The following is a 23771-nucleotide window of genomic DNA, read 5'->3' on the forward strand; positions in this document are numbered from 1 at the left end:
CCCAGCGCTCCTACAGGCAGGCAGGTATCGTGCCTACCTTCCTGTGTGCCTCTGGACCCGGGTGATCACAAGCAAATCAGTAGACCAACAAAGTATTTTAATGATGAAATTACCAATACTCGTTCTGGAAAAGAAGAAAAAAAAAGAGATTTTCTTTGAAAATACAAGCGTGCCAATGACAACCAGGCATGGCTCTCTGGTTTACATGGGTCAGGAGGAAAATCAATGTGTAGTAGTAGCAGGTGAGCTTCAAGAAGTTTAAGAACACAAGCGGAACAGATCTCTCACACAGACGAATGTCCCCTCATCTTCAGGTGATCCTACCTTGGAGATCCCAAACTATACATTGAATTCTGCTCGCCATTACTGGCTATGGAGGATAAATTAAAGTGAACACAATATTGGCATGGTGGGGACCATAATTACTCGGTGTCATTGGAAGTCATTGGATTTGAAGTCTCAAGCAATGCTGCTTTATTTACACCAACTCTGGCATCACAGCAACATGGTCCTGCTTCAAACTGAGACGTGAGTAGACGTGAGTGGGTAAAATCAATGCCAACATTGAAAGGCAATTTATTTACAAGTTAGTTCCAGATAAGCTGGCCTACTTTAGTCCATTTGATTTCCACAAATCTGGGAATGTTTGGAATTGAGGGCAAGTACACGCTGATAGAATATAAATTTTATACTTTTCCCTGGAACATACTTCTCTCTGTCCTTCACAGGCTAAGTTCCTCACGGCTCTGTGGAGAAAGGCAGGACTCCATGTTGGTTGGTATGCAAATTTGAATGGAGAACTCTCTCCGGAGGTCTTGATAAAAAGTGAAGGAGTTTTGATCATTTTATGTTTGAGTTTTAAAAAGTTGTATTCATTAGACATTCTCTCCGCTGGTACTATGGGTACTTTGTATTCAACAATTATACTTGGTAAATGAGAAAACATGTAATATTTAAATGTAACACTTACTGTTCACTCTGGCATGCAGTAGCATGGGTTTTGATTAATAACACAAATCCTTGGTCAAGTCCACTATTCCTAAATGATGTCAACTTTGATTTCCATGCCACACAGGGACATCTTAAAAACTTCTCAAGCAAGAGTTTAACACATTTTCATTCTCTATTCCAGTGGTGTAGGACATTCAGTAGGGTGTCTTTTGCACACTTTTACCCTTTACAACCATTTAATTTCAAGCTGACATCATTATCATCCAAATGTTACCATTTATTTACAATCACTGTTTTAGGCACAGGGCTTAGCATATATCTCCCTTAATATACAAACCATCCAGAAAGATAGGTATTATTAACCCCATTTATAAATGAGGGAACCGAGGCTCATCGGAATTAAACTACTTATTCCAGTACACGTAACTGGGAAAAAACAGGCTAGGACTTGAACTCAAGACTGATTTCAGCTTATGCTTTCTTAACCACTGGGCTTACTGCTTCAATATCAAGTGTGAAAAGAGTTACAGGGAAGCCAGACTATCCCCAAAATAGCTCAAGGGCTGCAATTACACCTCAATCAACATGCTGGAGTCTAAGCAAGTCCTATAATACCGCCAAGAAATGAGTAGTGAATAGAACTACTCATCTGAATATGAGAGCAGACAAAATTGGTCAATTACATCCAACTCCCCATAAAATAATTATTTTTTCCCTTTTTATGGTGCTTTCCCCTCTTATAACCCTAAAGCTTCGGAATAACCTTATACATTCTTTCAAGCATTACTTCCCTTTTACTTGTGCATTGTCTTTCTTATCATCTCCACTATCCATAGGTACCTAACACTAAAGCATCTAACATTTATTACTAAATGCCCAAATCTGAAAAGTTCACAGACATGTGAGATTTTTAAGTTTACAAACTATTTCTTTTTAGTGTTAGATTGAAGAATGATATCAATGATGATGATAAAAATAATATAGTATGTCATAATACCTGTAAAAGTTAATTCTATTTTTCAACATTTCTGGTTTTTTAGACATTCTTGGTTTTGGCTCCCCAATCTATACTAATTCTCATTTCCTAACAGCCTGTCATCTTTGCCATGTTGGCTGTATCAAGCCTCTTGTATTCTCTCTCCAAACACCCACCGAAGAAGCTTGCTCATTTGCAAAGACCTCACACATCAGCAATAAGGTCTGGACTCCTCACAGGAGACATCAGCATCGGCATTTTCACCACTTTGTGAGCTTTTGCTACCCGCTTTGTTTACAATAACAGGAATAATTTCAAAAAATTAATTGCAGAAAATATTAAGTAATCTTGATGAAAGGACTAAACAACATGTAGCATTTTATATATGCAGCTACACTGAAGTCCATGAAATGAACCACATAATGAAGCCAGGTTCAACCAACATTTGAAGTAAGAAACAAGTATCTAAAATTACAGTAAAATAGAACCTGCTGGAACATCACTTTTAGGAATTAAAAGATACAGATAGACAGTCCATTTGTTCACTCTGAAACCATTTTACTTTTATTAAATTATGGAAACATTTAGATGTGCAAAGCAATGCAGATGCCAAAGTATACTTTTAAAATATTTTTGGCTGAATATCTCTCTCTGAGATCTGATCCTAACATAAATACTTATATTATAAAATTATGGATAAAAAGCAATAAAATACATCTTAATCATTAACACATAGACAAAATTGAACAGAAAAAAAGAAAACATTGTGAAGCATGGAAATACACATTATGAAATGATTCCTGAATGTGAGGATTAAAACTCTGGAGACCTGAAATTTATTTCTAAGGGAAACTTTAGGAAAAGAAAAAATTACTATAGTCTGATTCTGAGGCAAGGGCATTGAACTGAATGAAACACTGAGGTTTATTCCATGGTCAACTGATTTACATGATAGTAGTAAAAAATACATTAGTGAAAATAGGATAACAAACACATCTGGGCAGGGATTCAGCAATACATACATGTTAATGTTGGTCAGCAATACATACATGTCAATATTAGTCAGCAATACATACATGTTGATATTGGTCTAAGTACATTTTAAAAATAAGTATTTTTCTATTAAATTGACAGGACATGAACATTTATTCCCTTGATTGATAATCATCTGTTATAAAGATATTGTTATTAACTTCAAATACATTTAAAAATGATTAGGCTTATGTTTTCTATGTATAGCAGATAAAAATTTATTAGACTGTAGAGTAGTACTTCATGGAAATTAAGATGAACATGTTTTAAACAAGGTATTTTGCCATGAAGATATACAGAAAATATATAAATATGTCACATGATACAGAGAAACAATATTCATGATCTTCACATCTACAGGAATTTATAAAATCTTCTCTGAAGGTGTTACAATGCAAACTTCTCATCTTGAAAGTAATCCGCATCATTGAGATATGTTTGAAGTAGACCATATTTCTGTGTATACAATAAAAAAACTAGTTATTTTACTTAAAGGAATGGAGGTAAGCTAGGCCTTTTCAATCTACAGACAGGAACAGGAATAATTTCATTTCATGGTAATCATGAATAAAAATAATTTAATATAAAAAGGGACTCAATTTAAATTTTTAATTTCTAACTCACATAAAGCATTATTATAAATGTCATAACTTTCTTGTAAACTATGTATTTTTAATATATTTATTGTAGAAGTGTAACAACTTCAATAACTTAAAAATTTGTTGAATGCATAACATATATCAAACACTCTGCTAATGACTATCTAGGTACAAAAAAACTGCTATTCCTACCCCTAATGAGAACAGAGTTCAGTAGTAATAGACCAATGTCAACCAATAACAAATGCCATAAAGCAGACAGACACTGTTCTGAGGCTTCAGAAGAGGGAGCATGGTTAGCTGAGGTGACCAGAAAAGGATGGCATTTAAGCTGTCCTGGGAAAAACCATTTGGTAGCAAAGGTTTGGTGGGGAGAGTTCTGTAGGAGACAACAGTCCATACAACAGTGACAAGACAAAGTATGGGATTTTACTATGATCAGGTTTTTTAGAGGACTCGAGAGATAAGACTGAAGAACCAAAGAGGTTGAGGTCAGGGAATACAAAGTATGAAATGCTAGGTTAAGGAGTTTAGCACTAACATGGCAGGCAATGGAAAGTTATTAAAGGTGTTAAGGCAGAAGATTGACATGATCCAAGGTGTATTTTTTTTTAAAGGTAAAACATCCATTCTAGAAGAGTTTGGCAAGTAGTTAGGAGTCTACTGCAATAATTTAAGTAATAAGGGCCCAAATCTGAGTGACAGCAATGAAGACGGAGAGTAAAGTTAAGGTTAGAATGAGAGAGAGAGAGGAGTCAGGATGATTTGGAGATTTCAAGGTGGTAAGAGTTCCCAGTGCTTACCTCAGTTGGGAGATTTAACTGACTAATGGTTTCTTAACTCTTCTTATGAACTCTGATTCTTCTCCCAGTGAGGTGATGACCCTGACTTTTGTGGTAAATGGAAGGTTCCAGACAGGGGCATGGAACCTTCCCCCTATCCACAAAGATCTCTGACTCAAAAAGAAGAACAGAAGAAATAACCTACTGATTACTTAGGGATTCTCTTCACCTCATACCCAGACAAGTTCTATTAGATATAAGTAAAGTTCTCTAGGATTAGAAGCCTATACTTTAAATATTTCACTGTTTTTATGCCTTTCATATTATCATTATATTCTTTTTTCGTATTTATTAAATTTATTTTGGAAAATTACAGTCTATCTGAGCTCTACAAAGGAAGGAAAACCTCTCCTTGCTTTTATTACCAATAATAGGTAACATTAATAGACCACTTACTAATTCCTAGGTCCTATACTAAATGCTTATCATGTGTTATTTATTTAATCTCCATAATCAAAACCCTAATTATTATTATTTAGTTCCTATTTTACTGAAGAGAAAACTTAGGCTTACAGAAGTAAAGAAACTCGCCCCCAAATTCTACTGCTAGAAAATATTTAAATCCATGCTTTTAACCATTATAGTATGCTATTTCTGAGGTTTAAAGGGAGGGGCCAGGGTGCAGCTTCAGTGTGAAAAACGAAAAAGGGAAAGTGAAACTCAGAGAGAAGGCAGCATTGCCTGGCCATTCATTCTCTCTACTATCATTTTTTTAAATTAAAAATGTGGAGTTTTGGTCTTATTATGTCAAGCCCTTACAGTGCCAGATGGACCTACTGATGAAAACTGATGGAATTATGGGAATAGAAGCATGAGAAAGAGCTCAGAACATAAAAGGAAGTTTGGTGACATATAAGAAGTAGCAGTTTGACCTGAAAAAATAAATGGGGGAACCTAGTGCAGCATTTACTTTTAAGTAGGGGCCCTCACTTTTTAATTTGTTAAGAATCACCTAATTTGTTAACCACTGGGTTTTAATAGGTCTGCAGTGAAGCAAGGGACTACAGATTTTTCACCAACTTCTAGGTGATTCTGACAGGTAGTTTAGGGCCATGTTTTGAGAAGCATCAGTTTAAGGAGTGGAAGACAAAAAATCTTTTCAAGTTAAAACGGGATAAAGAAAGAGAACAAGTGAGGAGTTTTGGGAAGGGACAGGATACCCAATTGTAATTTAAAATTCTTATTTATGTAACAATATTTATGTAATACGTTTGAAATTTACTTAAAATACATCTGTAAATGGAAATTTGATACTTTATTGATGTATTTTCTTCACTTTCTGGTGTTCATGTGGTCACCACCCCACCCCAACTATATTCAACTTTCCTGGAAACCCCATCATCATATGCACTTTCTTCTTTTTTTTTTCTTCCTGTTTTATTTATTTATTTATTTTTAAAATATATTTTATTGATTTTTTACAGAGAGGAAGAGAGAGGGATAGAGAGTTAGAAACATCGATCAGCTGCCTCTTGCACACCCCCTACTGGGGATGTGCCCGCAACCAAGGTACATGCCCTTGACCGGAATCGAACCTGGGACCCTTGAGTCCGCAGGCCGACGCTCTATCCACTGAGCCAAACCGGTTTCGGCTGCACTTTCTTCTTAACAAAATAAAATTTGTTAGAATTTTGCCAATGGCATATAATAGTATGTTCTTCCACTCAAATTTAGAATGAGACTTATATTTATTATATATTTTGGTTTTATTATAATTTTATCATTTGTTCTTTTTAAAAAATATATACTTTTATTGATTTCAGAGAGGAAGGGAAAGGGCAAGAGAGAAACATCAATGATGAGAGAGAATCATGGATCGACTGCCTCCTGCATGCCCCACACTGGGGATCAAGCCAGCAACCAGGCATGTGCCCTGATTGGGAATCAAACCATGACCTCCTGGTTTATAGATCAATGCTCAACCACTGAGCCATGCCAGCTGGGCAATTTATCTATTTATTTTTTTGCACTCAAGTTGCTCTAATCTTTAATGTAATTAGGTTATAAGTAGATCTTCCTAGTTCAACTGTTAGGAGGAAAAACAAGAAGAATAAAGTCAGTCTAGGTGGCAGGTTTTGAGGAAGAAATGCTGAGATATCCTGAGATGATGAAAGAGCGAAGGGGGGAGGGGTGACAGGAACAAATCGTTTGTGTAAGGTAAAAGGGGTTGACATAATAATTGGGAAGCAAGAGCATAAAGAGCCACAAATATATAACCATTCAAGTAGCGCTGAGCCCTGGCACTGGAACTGTGGCCACAGGAGGAGGCACCATCACTCTGACCACACACAGGGGAGTGAGCGGAGTGATGCTGAGAATGTCAGAGCACCGTATCAATTTGGATTTTAAGCACAGCCCTAAAAGCTGCACATGGGTTTATGTTGGTTACGAACTTTAGTTTCCAGGAGAAATCTTTTGAGATAGTGTATGGACAAATATTTTTAAAGTAGGAGGGAATCTCAAAAATAAAATGAGCCTCTTTGACATTTTATGTGAAAAAAAAATGTGCATGCTGTTCTAAATGTGTATGATTTTTAAATACCATCAATGCCCAACACTAAGTATTATTCTTTAAGCAGAATATGACACTTAGCTTTCTTTTTCTAAGAATATTTTTTCTTATTCCAGGTCCCTTCTGTTGTTACATACCCTGTTAAGCTTTCTCCAAGGTATTTAATCTTAAAATAGTTTTAGTTTTTTCTGCAAAAATTTTATTGTTCTTCTCAAATATATAATTATATAATATATATTATACAGGCACAGTGATTTTTTTCTAGTACACAATTCTTTAAAAATGTGCTGTCCCAATAGATCTTTCAACTCCACTAAAGGGCTGGCAACACTTAAATGCATCAATAAAAGCACTTAAGAATTTAATGTCATCTAGGAAAATGAAGACAGGACTTACTGGATAAGAGATGGCTCCTCCCTACGGCAAACTGAAAAGCACAGAAGACAGGGAGGAAAGCAATGGGAGTGTAGAGAAGCAGAAGCAAAGTAAAAGATAAAAGGCTGGAGAGAGTCAAATGAGAGAATTGAGACTTAAGTGTCAAGATGTGGGGAGCAGGCAAAGAGATCCCTGGGCGGTGGTTTGTAGTGGGAGGATATTGTCAAAAAGGAAACCAGTTTTGATGTCATTCTCCAGACCCGGAGACTGCTGAGCATCACACGTCCTAAGGAGTTCCTGTTTTCTTGTTCTCTTTTTCTTTCCTTTTGCTCGTATGTTTGTCCTCTGAGCTCTCTTCTTTTTCCTTTTCCTCTTTCACAAATTCCCCTATGATAGAAATAACTCAGGCAATGGATCTCAAATCATGTTGTTTTTTTTTTTTAAGATTAAATATACTGTTGATCTGAGCTGCCTGAAAATCTCCTATGTGTTCTCTCTTCCACATTCATGTGACTAGACCTGTCTTAAAGGTTTCAATCCCAGGAGCATCCTTTGCATGTTCCACAAACAAGTCTAGAAGCTCTGGGAGCAGACCAGGGCTTAGAGCTGCCAGCAGACCTCCAGGAATCCAGTGCACTCTTCAGAACCGCCACTCGATCCCTGGTACCAAATTTCGTGATCAACAGGATATGGGGCGAGCAAAATCAGTGCCCTGGCCTAAAAGCTCTGCATTCCCCCTCAATCTTCAGGGGCAGTGCTCACTGCTAAGTCCCATGTCCTCAAGAAGAGGATGTGGGGGGCAGTAGAGCTGGCAGCCAGGATCCTTTCCTCAGATTCGCACCAGGGGCTTCTTCACTTTCAGGTCACAAGACTGTTCTAAAGAATAGGAAGCAGACAAGCAGAGGTGAGACCTGTACTTTGGCAAAGAAAACAAGGGGACTTTACATATATATATATATGTATATGTATATACATACATACACACGTCAGCAATGACACATCTATAAAAGTGAAAGGACAGGAAGCCTCCACTGAGGGGTAGTGTTATTGCTGATTAAAAGTTACCTGACGAGCTGAATGACTGCCTTAGAACATCACCTATTCAGGGTAGGACAATGATAAGCATGATAGGAATGGGTGAAAAAAGAGAAAATGCAAACACGGGGAGAGAAGGAGAGATTCCTTTTAAGTTTCGCTGCCTTCTAATCATTGATATCCTTTTGCTACTCATAATTAGGTCCAGAATCTACTGAATGGGAGGGTTATTTTATATCCACCTTACCTCCTTAATCCAGCCATTTTCTTTTAACTGACTGAAAATTCTTTCCACTGTTTCTTTAACTTGTTCATTCTCAACTTCTTCTGTATTTACCATGGAGCAACAGTCTTGATACAGCTTGAATTTAAAATGCTTCAGATTATGATAAACTCTGGTACGGTTTGCACAAATTCTGCCAATAAAAAATTCCTAAATCAAGAAATAAACATAATTTGGCATGTGATGTGAATAACATAGCAATGAATATACACTTTCTGCCTTTCAGATTTTAATAGTAGAATCTAGTGCATTATTCATTTTTTAAATGTGTCTACAATGGTTCTTTTACCTTCTTCTATTTATATAACCCAGTTAACAAAAACTGAGCATTTGCTATGTTCCAAGTGTTGGGCTGAGCACTGGAGATACATAAGTAAAAGATGCCCTACCTGTATTAGCAGAGCTTATAGGAGAGCTTGGGAGTAAAACAAATGATTACAAAACAATTTGTCAAATACTAAGCACACGATTCTATAAAGACACAAAGGTGGGACAGTTAACCCAATCTAGAGGGGAGAAGGGTCCTCAAGTAGGTGGAGCTTAAAAAAAAAGTTTGGGAAGGAGGAGAAAAATGGCTTGTAATATAGATGATAGGAAGACCTATCAAGAAATGCATGCAAGCTGCTGTACGTACACAGGTACTGAGTTTAAAATGCCTGGATTACAATAATTTTCTAGCTTATAAGCAACATGTAAAACTAAAACTCTCATACCAGTACTAAGTACTGGCAGTTTTTTACCTAATACTGTCTCCTAAAAAAATTTTGTAGAGTAAACAATAACTGTTTAGTCATATCTATGTCCTTAATTAATGAGTCTGATCTGATTATAATATTAATATTTTGTTGTTAGCAAACTGCAAGGATTTTAATTTTTATGTTTATATGGACTTCTATGATTTTATGATTAATAATACTCTTCTTGTGAAATCAATCAACAAAAACATTTCCCTTTCAGAATAGTCTGAATATACACTTTGTTATCCACACCTACAGCTAAAATGGGAAAAGTGTCACTGCACTGAGCTAATTAAATATAACTGTACCCACATTGTTTTACTCACTGTAGGAAAATGAAACAGAAAGGGCTCCAGGCATTCTAACATGATTAACCTTATTTTCATGGAGTAACCTTGCTAACTTATGTATTTGACTCTGTGCATAAATTCACTAAAGGGTTATACTTTCAAGGGTTCAGTACAAGTGATATAGTAACAACACTGATCTATGTAACTTGTATTCTATTTGACAAAGAATTGCACCCTTTTTCTGAAGCCACATTGCAAGGGATCACACAGGTGATGAGTTCAGTAAATAATCTGAGAGTATAGTGGCAAAAATAATTAAAAGTTAAATATGATAATTGGCAACTGTCAGGTTTGATGCGTCACCCTGTGAAGATGGTATTTGGGACAGCTTACAAGCGTTTCTAATGTTCAGATTTCTGTTCATGTTCTGTGTAAACCTTTTTGCTTTTCAGATCATTAGAAACAGCGTAATCAGGTGTTGTACATTTGCTTGCTTACTCTAAGTATCTTTCCCATTTCAACATTATCATTAAATCAGTCACATCAATTATAAAAATTTACTTGACAATACCTCCCATTTTGAGTAAAAAAATACCACCACAGTTGCAGTGGCCACTAGGGGTACCCTGTGTCTCTCCATTTCTACCATCAAAGTAGACTGTTTTGGGAAGCCTCTTATTGATGTTTGGGATAAAATACATTAGGAGAATAATGTGATTTTTATTTCTACCACACTGTATTCTACAGAGGAATTTATTTGTACAGAATTTTTAAGTTTGGACAAGAGAGAAGGAAAGGTGTTTAAAAATCCTTATTTAATTTTTTCCCCCTGTATGTTAACAAAAGTGTCCATTGAAAACATTACACATTATAGTTTACTTCTTCCTATTTCTAATTCCTATCTTCCTAGCATCTACTTACACTTATGTAGGTCAATAAACCCAAAATTACCTTTAGAATATTCCTACACTATTTTTTTCCCTAAAATGTGATCACATTTTATAAGGAAGAGCTAAGCCACTGCTAGTAAGGATTCACAGAAGACAGTAAGTAACATCTGTAGTACTTAATCTTAGTGCACTTTCGCCTTGTTATACCGTATAAAGTAATGTATTCAGTACAACGCAGTGTCCAGTGTAGGACCCCATTTATATAACGTATAAAACAAGTAAAACTAATCTATGTTGTTAGAATAGTGTCCTTAAATGTCCAGAAATGTATTCAGACACTACTTTTAATTATCTAATTGCATTTCTGGACATTAAGGACAGAATTCCAACAAAATAGACAGTATTAAAACCTACCAGAGACAGAAAAATGAGTACTGTTGTGATTGTTGTCAGAGCAGATAGGCAAAACGACATAAATGATTATATGCAGGCTAGCCTAGTCTATAAACTAATAAAGCTGAGGAAAACTGAGTCTAAGGCAGTGGTTCTCAACCTTTCTAATGCCGAGACCCTTTAATACAGTTCCTTATGTTGTGGTGACCCCAAACCATAAAATTATTTTTGTTGCTACTTCATAACTGTAATTTTGCTACTGTTATGAATCGTAATGTAAATATGTGTTTTCCGATGGTCTTAGGAGAACCGCTGCTGTAGAGCCTAAGACCATTGGAAAACACAGATATTTACATTACGATTCATAACAGTAGCAAAATTACAGTTATGAAGTAGCAACGAAAATAATTTTATGGTTGGGGGTCACCACAACATGAGGAACTGTATTAAAGGGTCGCTGCATTAGAAAGGTTGAGAACCACTGGTCTAAGGGATCCAACATACATACAGATATAACTGGAAACGAAGCTAAAAATTGTTACCAAAATGTCCTACAGAAGAAGATGGGGAATTGCACATTTATTAGATCCAGCAGGTGGAAGTGTAGATAAACACTGGATAATAAACGAAGGCAAGGAAATACAATGAAACATGCATCAGGTACATCTGCAATATCCAGCTAACTGCAGGTAACTTTTTACAGGATGTCTCTAGGCCCTATTTACATAGGAGGAGCCAGCTCCTTGTGGAAGTATGGAGGAGAAAGCAAAAAGATCCTCAGGAAGAAGACAGATGGAAAGGAGTTTGTTTTCTGATACTAGGCCTCTGGCAACATTTAGTGCAATAGTCTGAGTCAAGGGATTCTACTTCCTCTTGGCCTTTTTTGTCTCCTATCTTGGCCTTTTTTGAATGGACACATTATCCATTTCTTTTTGTGTCATAATTATTGCCTCTCCCCATCAGATCGTAAGCACCTTCAGGAATCTGGACAGACTCTGGGCAAAATTGAAAATTAATTGTTGACAGTTCTCCCAACTGCCTTTCAGATTTCACATCTCTCTTCCCTGCAGGTGAGTTCCTTCTCATCTACGCCCTCTGACTTCACCACGATCGATCTGGTGGTCCAAGGCCTCTCATCTCAGTATCGGACCCAAGACTGCTGTAACTAACATTGCTCCTCCCATTAAGTCTACTTTCCATCTAAGCATCTCTTCTTTCAAAGAAGCCAATCTTAGCTAAAAAGAAAAGTTTTATCATTAAACAAATTCACTAAGATTATTCTTTTAAAGCATTATTTGCACTTAAAAGAGAATTCCAGCTAACCCCAGGAAGTCTCAATTTTATGTAGCAATAAGCAGCAACACAACATGGAGAATTCCTTTTCAAAATAACCTGAGGGTGGTTGTGGGGATAATCACAGTCTCTTTAATACCTTTGATCAAAAACAGGTTTGTTTTTTCTCCTTTCCTTTTTTCCTCTTTCCCTTTCGTTTCCATACATGCCTTGACATTGTAGTTCAGCAGAATTTTAATAAATGAGTTAGTCTTAAGTAAAAAAATTACTGAAAAAATGTAATATTGAAGAATTTCAACCACAATATCTTAATATACACAATAATTAGTTTAATGTTTGCATATAGCTATACATACAAACATATACATATTTTTACATAGATGCAAGGTAGTATATACATTTCTTATTATTTTGCCTTTACCTAGCTTTATTTCATAACCTTCAAAATATTATTTTGTTCTATCACAAAATAATGGTGCACTTAGTTTATTAAATCACTACTCTAATATTTTATTTGGATTATTTCCCATTTTTTAATTATAAATAACTAGTAGCCCGTTTGCACGAAGATTCGTGCAATAGACCTTCATTCACCTGGCTGCCTGCACCAGTTTTCTGCTGGCACCGGGGATCCAGGCCTTGGCTGTGGCCACCGCCTTCTGCCTTCTTTCAGGGTCAGGGCTTGGCCCTGGGCGGTGGCCTTGGGCTCAGCCGCACCCAACATCCCTGCTAAGGATCACAGGAGCCGACCCCCAGTGGTTTCCTGCGATCCGTGTAGGCTCCCCGCTGGTGCCCGAGGCTTTCCCGGCCTTGGGCTCCGCCACACCCCAACGTCCCTGCAACGGTTTCCTGGTGGGCGTGGTTGGTGGGCGTGGCTTGGTTGGTGGGCGTGGCTTGGGCGTAGCGAAGGTGCGGTCAATTTGCATATTTGTCTATTATAAGGTAAGATGCTTAAATGTACTTCATGATTATGTCATTTGCTTTTACTGAATTACTTTGCCAAGAATAAACTTACAGGCACCAAATATGTATAACTCTTTAACTCTGGCTATATATTGTTATCTAGTATCTAAAAAGATATAGCACATCCTTTCTTTGTCTAGGAATCTTATGTCCCATGAAATTGCTAGTTTCAACGCAGCCTTGACAGAACTGCATTTTGTCACTTGATTTAAAAGTACTTTGCTACTGGAGAGCTACTGACTGGCGTCTTTAGGTACTTTTAATTGTATGCCTTTAAATAGAGAATAATCATTTTCCAATATATTTAACTTTTATATTTTTCCATTGTGTGACTGGTGTATTAATGTTCTTTGCTTTTATTTCATGAAATCTCTTATTTTTTAGGTATTTGAATCAACTATTTTATAGAGTCCTTATTCAACTTCACAGGATATCAGAACTCCAGAAATGGTTTTCTAATTCATACCTCCCTTCAAGATTAGCTGTAGACAGCAAAGACAGGGACTGTACAGCAATAGTTTTATCTATACAACAGAAAATGAACCTTAAAGTATTAAATCACTTTAATCAGAGTCTAGCTGTCTTATCTCATAAAGTCATAAATCACTTTTAAAGAATGGGGAAATTTACATATGACTATGTTAAGAAATGTGTTTTTATAGTTACTTGCCAAATAAAACACTAAAGATGAATTCTGAATTCATTATCCTCATACACACTTTCTAAGTGATTCTTGCCACTCAGTTTGTTCAGAGGGATCTGGTCAATTATTGCCCAGTAATACTGAGGAATCATATTACCCAATCTAGCAGAATTCAGATAAATAGTATCTTTGTATCTTAATAATTGACTGGCAGTATTTAGAGTCGATTTTGGATCTAGCCCCCAAAACACATACACACTTCACAGATATACAGACTCACCAGAGCAGTGGTCGGCAAACTGCAGCTCGCGAGCCGCGGTTTGCCGCTCTGTTGACTAATGAGTTTGCCGACCACTGGTCTAGACTCTCGATTCCAATAATTACAGGCTGTTGTTGTTCCTTGTTATTAAGCCCCTATCCCAGTGGTTGGCAAACTCATTAGTCAACAGAGCGGCAAACCGCGGCTTGCGAGCTGCATGTGGCTCACGAGCCGCAGTTTGCCAACCACTGCACCAGAGGAAGCTCTCAATATCAATAGTTTTGCATTTATAAATGCAACACTTTTACATAGATTTTTAAAAGAAATAGAAGTAGTCTACATCTATACTTTTTCTCTCTTCCCCTTGCACTATTTTGCTGTCATTTATCAAATACTTTTATTTAAATATTTCAAATGTTTTCTTCAGTTTTGTCTATTCCACCAGAATTAGCAGCACCTTAAGTATGTGGTAATTGCTCTAGCCTGACACACTTCTGATATAGCCTAGGTGGGAGCATGGTTTGTTCCAACTCTCATATTAGGATGAGCAGGCATCTTCAATTATTTGCTTGTGGGTTGTCAATTTGGTAGATCATAAAATTTTCCACTTGGGTCAAATTCTCCTTTGGATCCTAAAGGGGACATCTGCTTCTCCTGCCCCAGTTACCAACCTTTCATCCTTATCCTCCCACTCCCCCTCCCTATTTGGGTGAAGTGTACTTACTGTACCTGAGAATATGCATGGATTTTAGTATTTTACTGAATTAGGAGTGAATCTGCTTGTAAGACATATTTTTCATATTCAAAACTTGTACTCTTTTCCCTTTACCTAGTGCTTTCTCCATTTGTAAAAATAACTTAAGGTTATTTGTGCAAGCTTATGTATTTAAAATTCCCAAATACTGAAAACTAAAATGAGAGAGGGGAAAATACCTGCTTATCATATGGCATGAAATCATCAGCTTTCATAGTCCTGGGGTTATACTCCTTCCCTGATAAGCTCACTAAATATGCACAGTGGCGCTGCAACCCGCAAGCCTGGCAGGAACAGTCTTTAGCATTCTTCGGATAGATGCTCACATCAGAATAACTTCCTACCCGCTCCTGAAAACAAAAGATGTAATTAAGCTTTAAAGGATTAGAATGAGGACAACAAAAACAACATAAAAAGAACGTAACCAGGTTAAACCAATTTTAGGAATCATAACAGGATGAGATGTAAGAGCAAAACACTGGTATTTCTAACTTTAATACTGAGCACACACTAAGTGTGTGACAAGGGATTTTTTACAATAGAAAAATAAATTTAAAATTTGGAATATTAAATGGAAAGAAACCAGACTAGAAAAGAAATCAGTTATATCCCTCACACTTATGAGTTACTAAGTTGTGATTTTCACAAGTTTTATTTCTTTTTCTTCCTCTCATCTCTAGTTAGTGTTAATGAGGTATTAATTAGTTAAAGATAGGAAATAATGAGCAGCAAAAATTCAGAATATATTAAAAGATTTAGGTTAGTCAACAACTGAAAAAAACAGGATCACATTTAGTCTCCATTGTGTGAATTATATCATATTTCCACAAATATTCCAGAAATATTTTAATCCTCCTTTGGTTGCTTATTAAAGTACTGGAAAATAAACAACTTGGAGCTAAGATTGCTAGATGGTCAGTATTGATGTGGACAGTGGAATAGCTGAGTTAGCAGTAAGTAAAAAAATAGAAAATATTTGGCATTCATAAATAAGTTTTATTAAGCTGTGAAATTACTTGTGCTTAAGTATTCTTGCTTGTGCTCTAGGCCCGCTAGATATTACTGTTCTAATTAGTAGTATAGGTTAGATTTTACCACAATATTTGAACTGTACACAAGGAGCACATTAGCAGGGTTATTAAGCCACTTTCACATTCTCCATTAATTAAGTATCCAACAGACTAAGAGTTTTCTCTTTCCATTGGATGATTCACAACAACACTGCCTTTTGTCTGCCTTCACTATTTCTCATATTTCATGACACTTCATGACACATGTCCCTCACAGGCTGACATGCAGAGTGAATAGGTGACTAAGCACCTTCCCTCCCTGCTTCTGTGTTAGTCAGGAAGCACATGCTGAGCAGAAAGCTCTCTCAGCTTAGTTCCCTGAGAGAGGACGACAAGCAGAGCACTCCTGTTGACTCACACTGGACAACCAGTGTAAGTGAAAACTAACCTGTTGGATTAAGCTATTGAGATTTTGTTGTGGGCGTATTTTCTTTGTCATATTATTTGATTTTTATAGCATAACCTAGCTTATCCTGACCAAGATCATACAGAATCATCTGTGTCTCTACATTTTTAAGGCACTCTTTTTTGTATCTTACACTTATTTCAACACTGGGTTACCCATATTCAGCATAACCTACCATATGGGGTAAAGCATAGTGGTATGGGCTTTGGAGTCAGAGAAACCCTAGAAACATGAGGTTTCTAGGTTTACATGTTTATTGGTTTGGCTCATTATTTGATGTCTAACCTTATGTTACTCAATTTTTCTGAGTCAGTTTCCTCATCTCTAATGGAAGAAATAATAGTGCCTTTCTCAGGGGGTTAACTTTGAAGATAGAATGAGAAACTTTACTTTGCATGTAAATTATTTGGCAAAATTAAATGAACAAATAATAATGCTGTGTTTCTTTCTATTCAAGAATAAATATTTACATCATGTTCTAAGAGTTGTACTACCTGCTTTACCTTCCAAGTAAGTAAATATTTCCCTTTCAAGTAGGTAAATATTTTCTGGATCTGAGGAAGAAACTGGAGTTTAGAGAGGTTAAAAACACCCAAAGTCAAAAAGATACCCTAAACTCAATTAACGTCTTCTTCCTATAACTGTCTTTTAACTGAAACCACCTGTGGCTAATTTATCATTAGGTAATTTAAGGCTGAACAGGCCTTGAGAGAAGCTAAATCTCCTGACATAAATGAGGTCGAGTAGCTAATGATTTCAGTGCTAGAAGGATGTTAGGGAACTTGAACCTCACTTACCTTGCCATTTTTCCTCTTGCTAATAATTATTAGAGATAGAATGTTAGAAGTAGAGAGAGAAAAGAAACCTTAAAATTCATATAGTGCACTCTCTACTATTAGAGATCATAAAGAAATCTAGAGGATAACATGGAATCCAATAAATCTTATAAATTAAAAAGATGCTTTACTCAAATTGGTAGAATTACAAAATCTTGAGGTGGAGAAGGATGTTAAAGACAACCTGGGCTGTAATCCCCAAATTGCATTATGGAAATCCATTATCCTAGGAGGTGTAACTATTTCACAATAAGGAGTCTCAGAGTAAAACACAAATATGGAAAGTTTTATATACTACATGGCTCTCTTGAAGATTTACAGTATAAATTAACACATTAATGTCCTTGAAAAGTCCTCCAGTTAAGTTAAACCCACTGTTTCTCAAACTTTTTAAACAATTTCTTTTCTGAAACAACAATTACCATCCTATAAGACAAACTCCTCTCATTCATTCATTCATTCATTCATTCATTCATTCATTTATTTAAATCCTCACCCAAGAACATGTTCAAGATTTTCTGGGGGGGACCCTAGCTGATTTGGCTCAGTGGATAGAGCATCGGCCTGTGGACGGAAGGATCCCAGGTTCGATTCCAGTCAAGGGCGTGTACCTTGGTTGCGAGCTCCTCCCCAGCCCATGCTTTGGTTGGGGCTCATGCAGGAGGCAACCAATCGCTGTGTCTCTCTCACATTGGTGTTTCTCTCTGTTTTTCCCTCTCTCTGAATATTAATGAAAAAATATACTTTGGTGAGGATTAAAAAAAAGAAAAGTTTTTTGGGGGGACACGGGGAGGGAGAGAGAGAAAGAGAGAGAGAGAGAAACATGGACGTGAGAGACATATCAGCTCCCTCCGGTACAAGCCCCGACCGAGGACCAAACCCACAACCCAGCACATGCCCTGATCCCCTGATCGGTAACTGAACCCATGACTTTTTGTTGTAAGGATGACACTCCAACCAACTGAGCCACATTGACCAGGGTGACAATCTCCTCATTTTAACACATGGGATAAGCACTAAAGATGTTAAGTTATTCATCACTTAGAACCACTTAATTATTGAATAGATAAGTGAATAATTAAACAATAATAGCCTTTAGAAGTGATCAGAAACAAGAAGCTGATTATTTAAGAGAGGAAAATGCTAATAATTGAGATTGCTCAGCCCAACAGAACACTGAAATCTTGAGAGGTCTCCCACTCTACCCCACCCTCCAGAGATTCAAAAACAAACAAAACTGTGTACCTTATACTGCTCTTTCCAACGACTCCTAGAGAATAAGCTCTCCAGACGAGGCTGAACAAAGCGGTTGTCCAAATAATGAAGAGATGTCAGCATGTCTTGTGCATATGATTTCTGCCTGGTGCCATCTGTTCAGGGAAATAACCACACAAAAAAAAAACAAAAAAAAACAACAAAACACAACAACAATCACTTTGCCCTCTTTAAATATTTAAATAACTGAATACTTAAGGATTTCTTTCCATAGCTCTAGGTTAGTTGGTTAGAAGCATTTTAAATTAAAATAAAATTTTAACAATATGAAAAAACATCATTCCATCAGAGCATTAGGGAAAGGAAAGAACCACCCAGGCCTTCTAATTGTTCCTCGAACACATCACACGGAGTCTTTCCTAAGGGTCTTTACAAAGCTGTGCTCTCTGCTAGGTCCTCCCTCACTGCAGCTTTTTGTCCAAAAGTCACCTCTTGAGACATCTTCTTTGACCAATATCACTAACTTAGACTTTCTTTTTCTTTATCACTCTTGTATCTTTATCCTTTTCCCCCAAGAACTAATATTATCCTCTCTAATAAAATGGTAATATGCAAATTAACCATCACATAAGCCATGCCCACCAGCCAAGCCACGCCCACCAGCCAATCAGGGCGAGTATGCAAATTAACCCCAATCCAAGATGGCTACAGCCACAGAGAGCAAGGTTTCCCAGGTAACAGAGCAAGCCAAGCTTTCCATAGCTGTTGCAGGCCTAAGCCTCCACTCAAGCTACAAAGTTTCAATTATTGAAGGTAAACAAATTCAAACAAATGGCGGCAGAATGGAGCTTGAGAGAGCAGGCCAGGGTTGCCGGCGGCAACAGGGGAAGCAAAGCTTTCTGCACACCCTGGCCGGGCTCACCCACTTAAGGCTACAAAGTTTCAATTATAGAAGGTGAATTAACTGCCACAGAAATGGCTGCCGCCCCAGAAATGGCTGCCGCCCCAGGCTACAAAGTTTCAATTGTAGAAGGAAAATAAATTCCAGATACCAGGGCCTCCCCTTGGGTTGCCAGGAGGCGTGGCCGGCCTGCAAACCACCACAGGCCCCTCGCTTACGCCGCCCCACACCCCAAGGGAACCCCCACCTGATCCGGGACGCCCTTCAGGGCAAACCAGCTGGCCCCCACCCCTGTACCAGGCCTCTATCCTATCTAATAAAAGAGTAATATGCAGATTGACCATCACTGCAACACACAATATAGCTGCCCCCATGTGGTCAAAGATCCTGCCCCCATGTGGACACAAGATGGCCACCACAAGATGGCCAGCAGGAGAGGGCAGTTGGGAGGCACCCGGCCTGCAAGGGAGGGCAGTTGTGAGGGACCAGGCCTGCAAGGGAGGGCAGTTGAGAGGGACCAGGCTTGCAAGGGAGGGCAGTTGGAGGTGATCAACCCTGCAGGAGAGGGCAGCTAGGGGTGACCAGGCTGGCAGAGGAGGGAAGTTGGGGGCAAACAGGCTGGCAGGGGAGCAGTTAAGCATCAACCAGGCTGGCAGCAGAGTGGTTAGGGGGTGATCAGGCTGGCAGGCAGAAGCGGTTAGGGGCAATCAGGAAGGCAGGCAGGCAAGCAGTTGGGAGCCAGCAGTCCTGGATTGTGAGAGGGATGTCCGACTGCCCATTTAGGCCCAATCCCACCAGGATTGGGCCTAAACAGGCAGTCGGACATCCCTCCAGGAGTCCCAGATTGGAGAGGGTACAGGCTGGGCTGAGGGACAACCCCCCGCCGTGCACGAATTCCGTGCACCGGGCTTCTAGTCCTATCTAATAAAGAGGGAATATGCTAAGTGACCATCATGCCATCACAAAGATGCAATGCCCAACAGCCAATAAGGAGGGAATATGCTAATTGACTGCCATGCCCTCAAAGATGGCGGCGCCCACAGCCAATAAGGAGGGAATTGACTGCCATGCCACAAGATGGCAGCGCCCAGTCCCCTCAGCCCCGCCAGGGCGGCAGGCATGCGGCAAGGCCAGGCCCGTCCCCAGGTGGGCCCGGCCACTCCGCTTGCCTGCCTCCAGAGTTCCCTAGTCCCCGCAGCCCCCCAGATGCCCAGGGCCACCCCAAGGCGCAGGCAAGCCTCAGATGGCGGCTGCCTAGCCGCCCAAGGCCGCCCGAGGCTCAGGTAACCAGGGCCGGCCGAGGCTTGCGCTGCCGGCAATGGCAGCAGCAGAGGTGTGATGGGGCATTGCCTTCCCCTGATCGCTGGCTCGCCTCCCGCCCCTGAGGGGTCCCAGACTGTGAGAGGGGGCAGGCCAGGCTGAGGGACCCCTCCCCTCCAGTGCATGAATTTTCATGTACCGGGCCTCTAGTGTTATATATTTGTTTACTCATTGTCTGTCTCTTCCATTAGACTTGATGCAACATGAAGGCAGGAAGCTCATGTCATAGTCACTGCCATATCTCCAGCCCTCAAATATTGCCTGGCCCTTGATAGGCTCTCAACAAATACTTGTTCAACAAGCTACGAATGAAATCTTATTTTGGCACGCAGATAAATACTTCAACAGAACATATTTATAGTCTTTATATAGTGTGCTAGATGCAAAGGATAAGTACATAAATATAAGGTATGCTTCTTCTCATGGTCTTGAAAGGGAGAAAGGCAAAATACATTTTCAATACAAGTATGAAAAGTACACACACGCCAGTACCACCATACTCAGTATAATGATAGCACAAATGAGGGAGTGACAAGTACTATTTGAGTAGGTCATAAATAGCTTTAATAGTGAAAATGATTTCATACCCACCTGGACAATCTAGGTTAGAAAAGTTTTATATTCTAGGGAGGATCAGCATGAGCAAAGGCACAGACGCTTAAATCAGCATAACTTTTGGTGAAATTCAAGGAGCCTACAGAGGCTGGGACAACACCTGAGTGTTGAACTACTCTGCTATTTTAAGAGTACATATCCTATATCTTCAAATTCTCTGTGAATGCTCTAAGATCAGGGAACTGTCACATTATTTCTTTTGTCCTTTCCACATTTCAAATAATAAACAAGTTTTTGAATGGACTTTTGTATAGTTGATTCTAGAGGGAATAATAACTGGAGGGCCCTAAGAATGCGTCTCCTTGGTTTTTTAATACAATATACACTGAGTGGCCAGATTATTATGATCCCTGAATACATAATAATCTGGCCACTCAGTGTATATGGTTTAAAAATTAGAAAAAGGAAAAAAAATTATTGCATTCATATTATTAACTTACCATATAATGTTCCCAGGAATGATTCATCTAAAGCATTGATCAGGAGAGCCTTCACAACTCTTTCAAAGTGAGTGTAGTGGTCACTAAAAGAATCTGAAATTAATTTAATATCAGAATCTAGTATACAAAACAATTTCTGAATATAATAGGTTCATTTCTCCAAAGCTAGGAAATTAATACTATAAATAGAAGAAATTGATAATTATTCTGATTTTATAGTTGCCTCAGTGACTTCTCTGTTCATTCAACAAATCCCCATTTTCCAGATTTACTGGCATCTAATCCAAAATTTCTATTGTTATTTCAAATAAATCTTCACTTTCAAACTTATGTAGGGAAAATTAAGAGATATGCTGTAAAAACAAATCAAAATTGTCCCCTGTTCACCTAAGTTTAATTATCAATTTGACAGAGAGAGCAAAAGAAAAAACTTCTATAGGTGGATTGTTCAATATGTACACCAAACTTCTTTTTCCTTTTCTTCAAAACATGTTACATACAAAATTATGTGAAATTGCTACCCTAGCCAGAATCCCAATGGCCATAAAAACTTCATTTCCCTTTCTGCTACCCCTGATTTAGGATTTTCCATATCAATTTAGAAAACTTATGTCTACTCTTTCTTATATCAAATATATAAGCCTAATTTCCCACTAACCCAATCTGGCCCATAATATCATCTGTTTGATGAGACAGGCAGTAATAAGAGAGATGCTCCCTACTATTTCCCATTGCTCTTGGATCAAGGTTTACTATGGCTGTGGACATGTTCTCTATAAAACACAACCCATTCCATGACTCAAACAGTCAACTCTGAGCAGTGGTGAAGACATAGTAAAAGCAGCCGGGGTATTTTAGAAAAAATGGAAGATGCTCGGTAAGGGATGAAAGAAAAATAAGACCTATTATTAGTATCCATGGGTGAATCTGAACTTTGCTTTCAGTTGAAATAAAGCAAAGATAGGATTTAACATGGAGAAACTTTTAACCTATATTTTAGTTACTGAAAGGTTTGTAACTAGCTCCTTTTTTAGAATTTAGGGGAAATTTTTAGTACACATTCTTGTTTAAAGGAAACATCTTATTGAAGTACTAAAGTGAATAAAATAAAGCAGTAATAAAACTAAATGACAATAGCAGATTTAGAGGACCTATGACTAAATGAAAAATATGAAAGAATTGATCATAGCCATTTATTAATATTTTTAAAAATCATTAGAACATAATTGGAAAATGAACTAATGCTTCAAAAGAATTCAACTTTGATTTGACTACCAATATTAAGTACTAGCAGATAATTTAATTTGTAAGTGTTAAAATGCACTTAAACTTTGTCTTATACTTCTCAAATTATATTTGAAAAACTTCTGAAAATATTGATATGTTGAGAAAAAAATCAAATCCATCCCCTATGCATCTAAATTTAACTATCAAATAAATTAAAATATAATTTTTTTACCTCATTGCATTTTTATGTCTTGAATGTGCTAATGCCCAAGATTACTCACCTGCATAGAGCTTGGAAACGGCTACTCTATCTCAAAGACCCTGACAGTGTCTCTTGAGTATTAGGAATAAAAGGACAGAGGATCAGAATCACCTGGACTTTTTTTCTAATCACAGAATAACCTCTCTTACCAATGTGGATCGGAATCTCCATCAAAAATCAAGAAGAAAGCCTTGATTTCATTGTGCTTGAGTGGATGGATAGGTGGTGGTAGAGTTATGCTCCTGGCCTCTCAAATTTAAAACAATGTATTGAGTAAGTATATGCCAGCCCCTGTTTTATGCACTTACGTGTATTGCTTTATTTCTCACAACAAGCATACTATGTAGTATCATGACCCTCAGTTTATTTATTTTTTTTTTTTGAGGGAGAGTGTGTGTGTGTGTGTGTGTGTGTGTGTATGGAGAGAGCGAGCGCGAGAGAGGACACATTGATTGGTTGCCTCCCACATGAGCCCTGACCAGGGCCAGGGATGTAATCTGCAACTAATGCAACCAAGGTACGTGCCCTTGACCAGGAATCAAATGTGAGACCCTTTGGTGCATTGGCCTATGCCAGTGATGGTGAACCTATGACATGCGTGTCAGCACTGACACGCGTAGCCATTTCTGATGACACGCGGCCGCTAAGGCGG

At 38.1% G+C, this 23771-nt stretch overlaps 1 protein-coding gene across 3 annotated transcripts in view; it reads right to left on the reverse strand.

Annotated features, from left to right (window-relative positions):
- Positions 1-2480: 2480 nt before the first annotated feature.
- Positions 2481-23771, reverse strand: part of CCDC82 (coiled-coil domain containing 82) — a 36467-nt gene continuing 15176 nt past the window's right edge. For all 3 annotated transcript variants that reach the window (XM_079789248.1, XM_079789249.1, XM_079789250.1), the window contains exons 4-8: positions 21631-21723; positions 18385-18509; positions 15007-15177; positions 8570-8755; positions 2481-3415 (exon numbers count right to left, since the gene is read on the reverse strand). In XM_079789248.1, coding sequence (XP_079645374.1) covers positions 3347-3415; positions 8570-8755; positions 15007-15177; positions 18385-18509; positions 21631-21723 — 644 coding nt within the window. In that variant the 3' untranslated portion in view covers positions 2481-3346. The remainder of the gene's footprint in view (positions 3416-8569; positions 8756-15006; positions 15178-18384; positions 18510-21630; positions 21724-23771) is intronic.

This window comes from Cnephaeus nilssonii (genome assembly GCF_951640355.1).
Source record: "Cnephaeus nilssonii genome assembly, chromosome: 13".
Taxonomy (NCBI): domain Eukaryota; kingdom Metazoa; phylum Chordata; class Mammalia; order Chiroptera; family Vespertilionidae; genus Cnephaeus; species Cnephaeus nilssonii.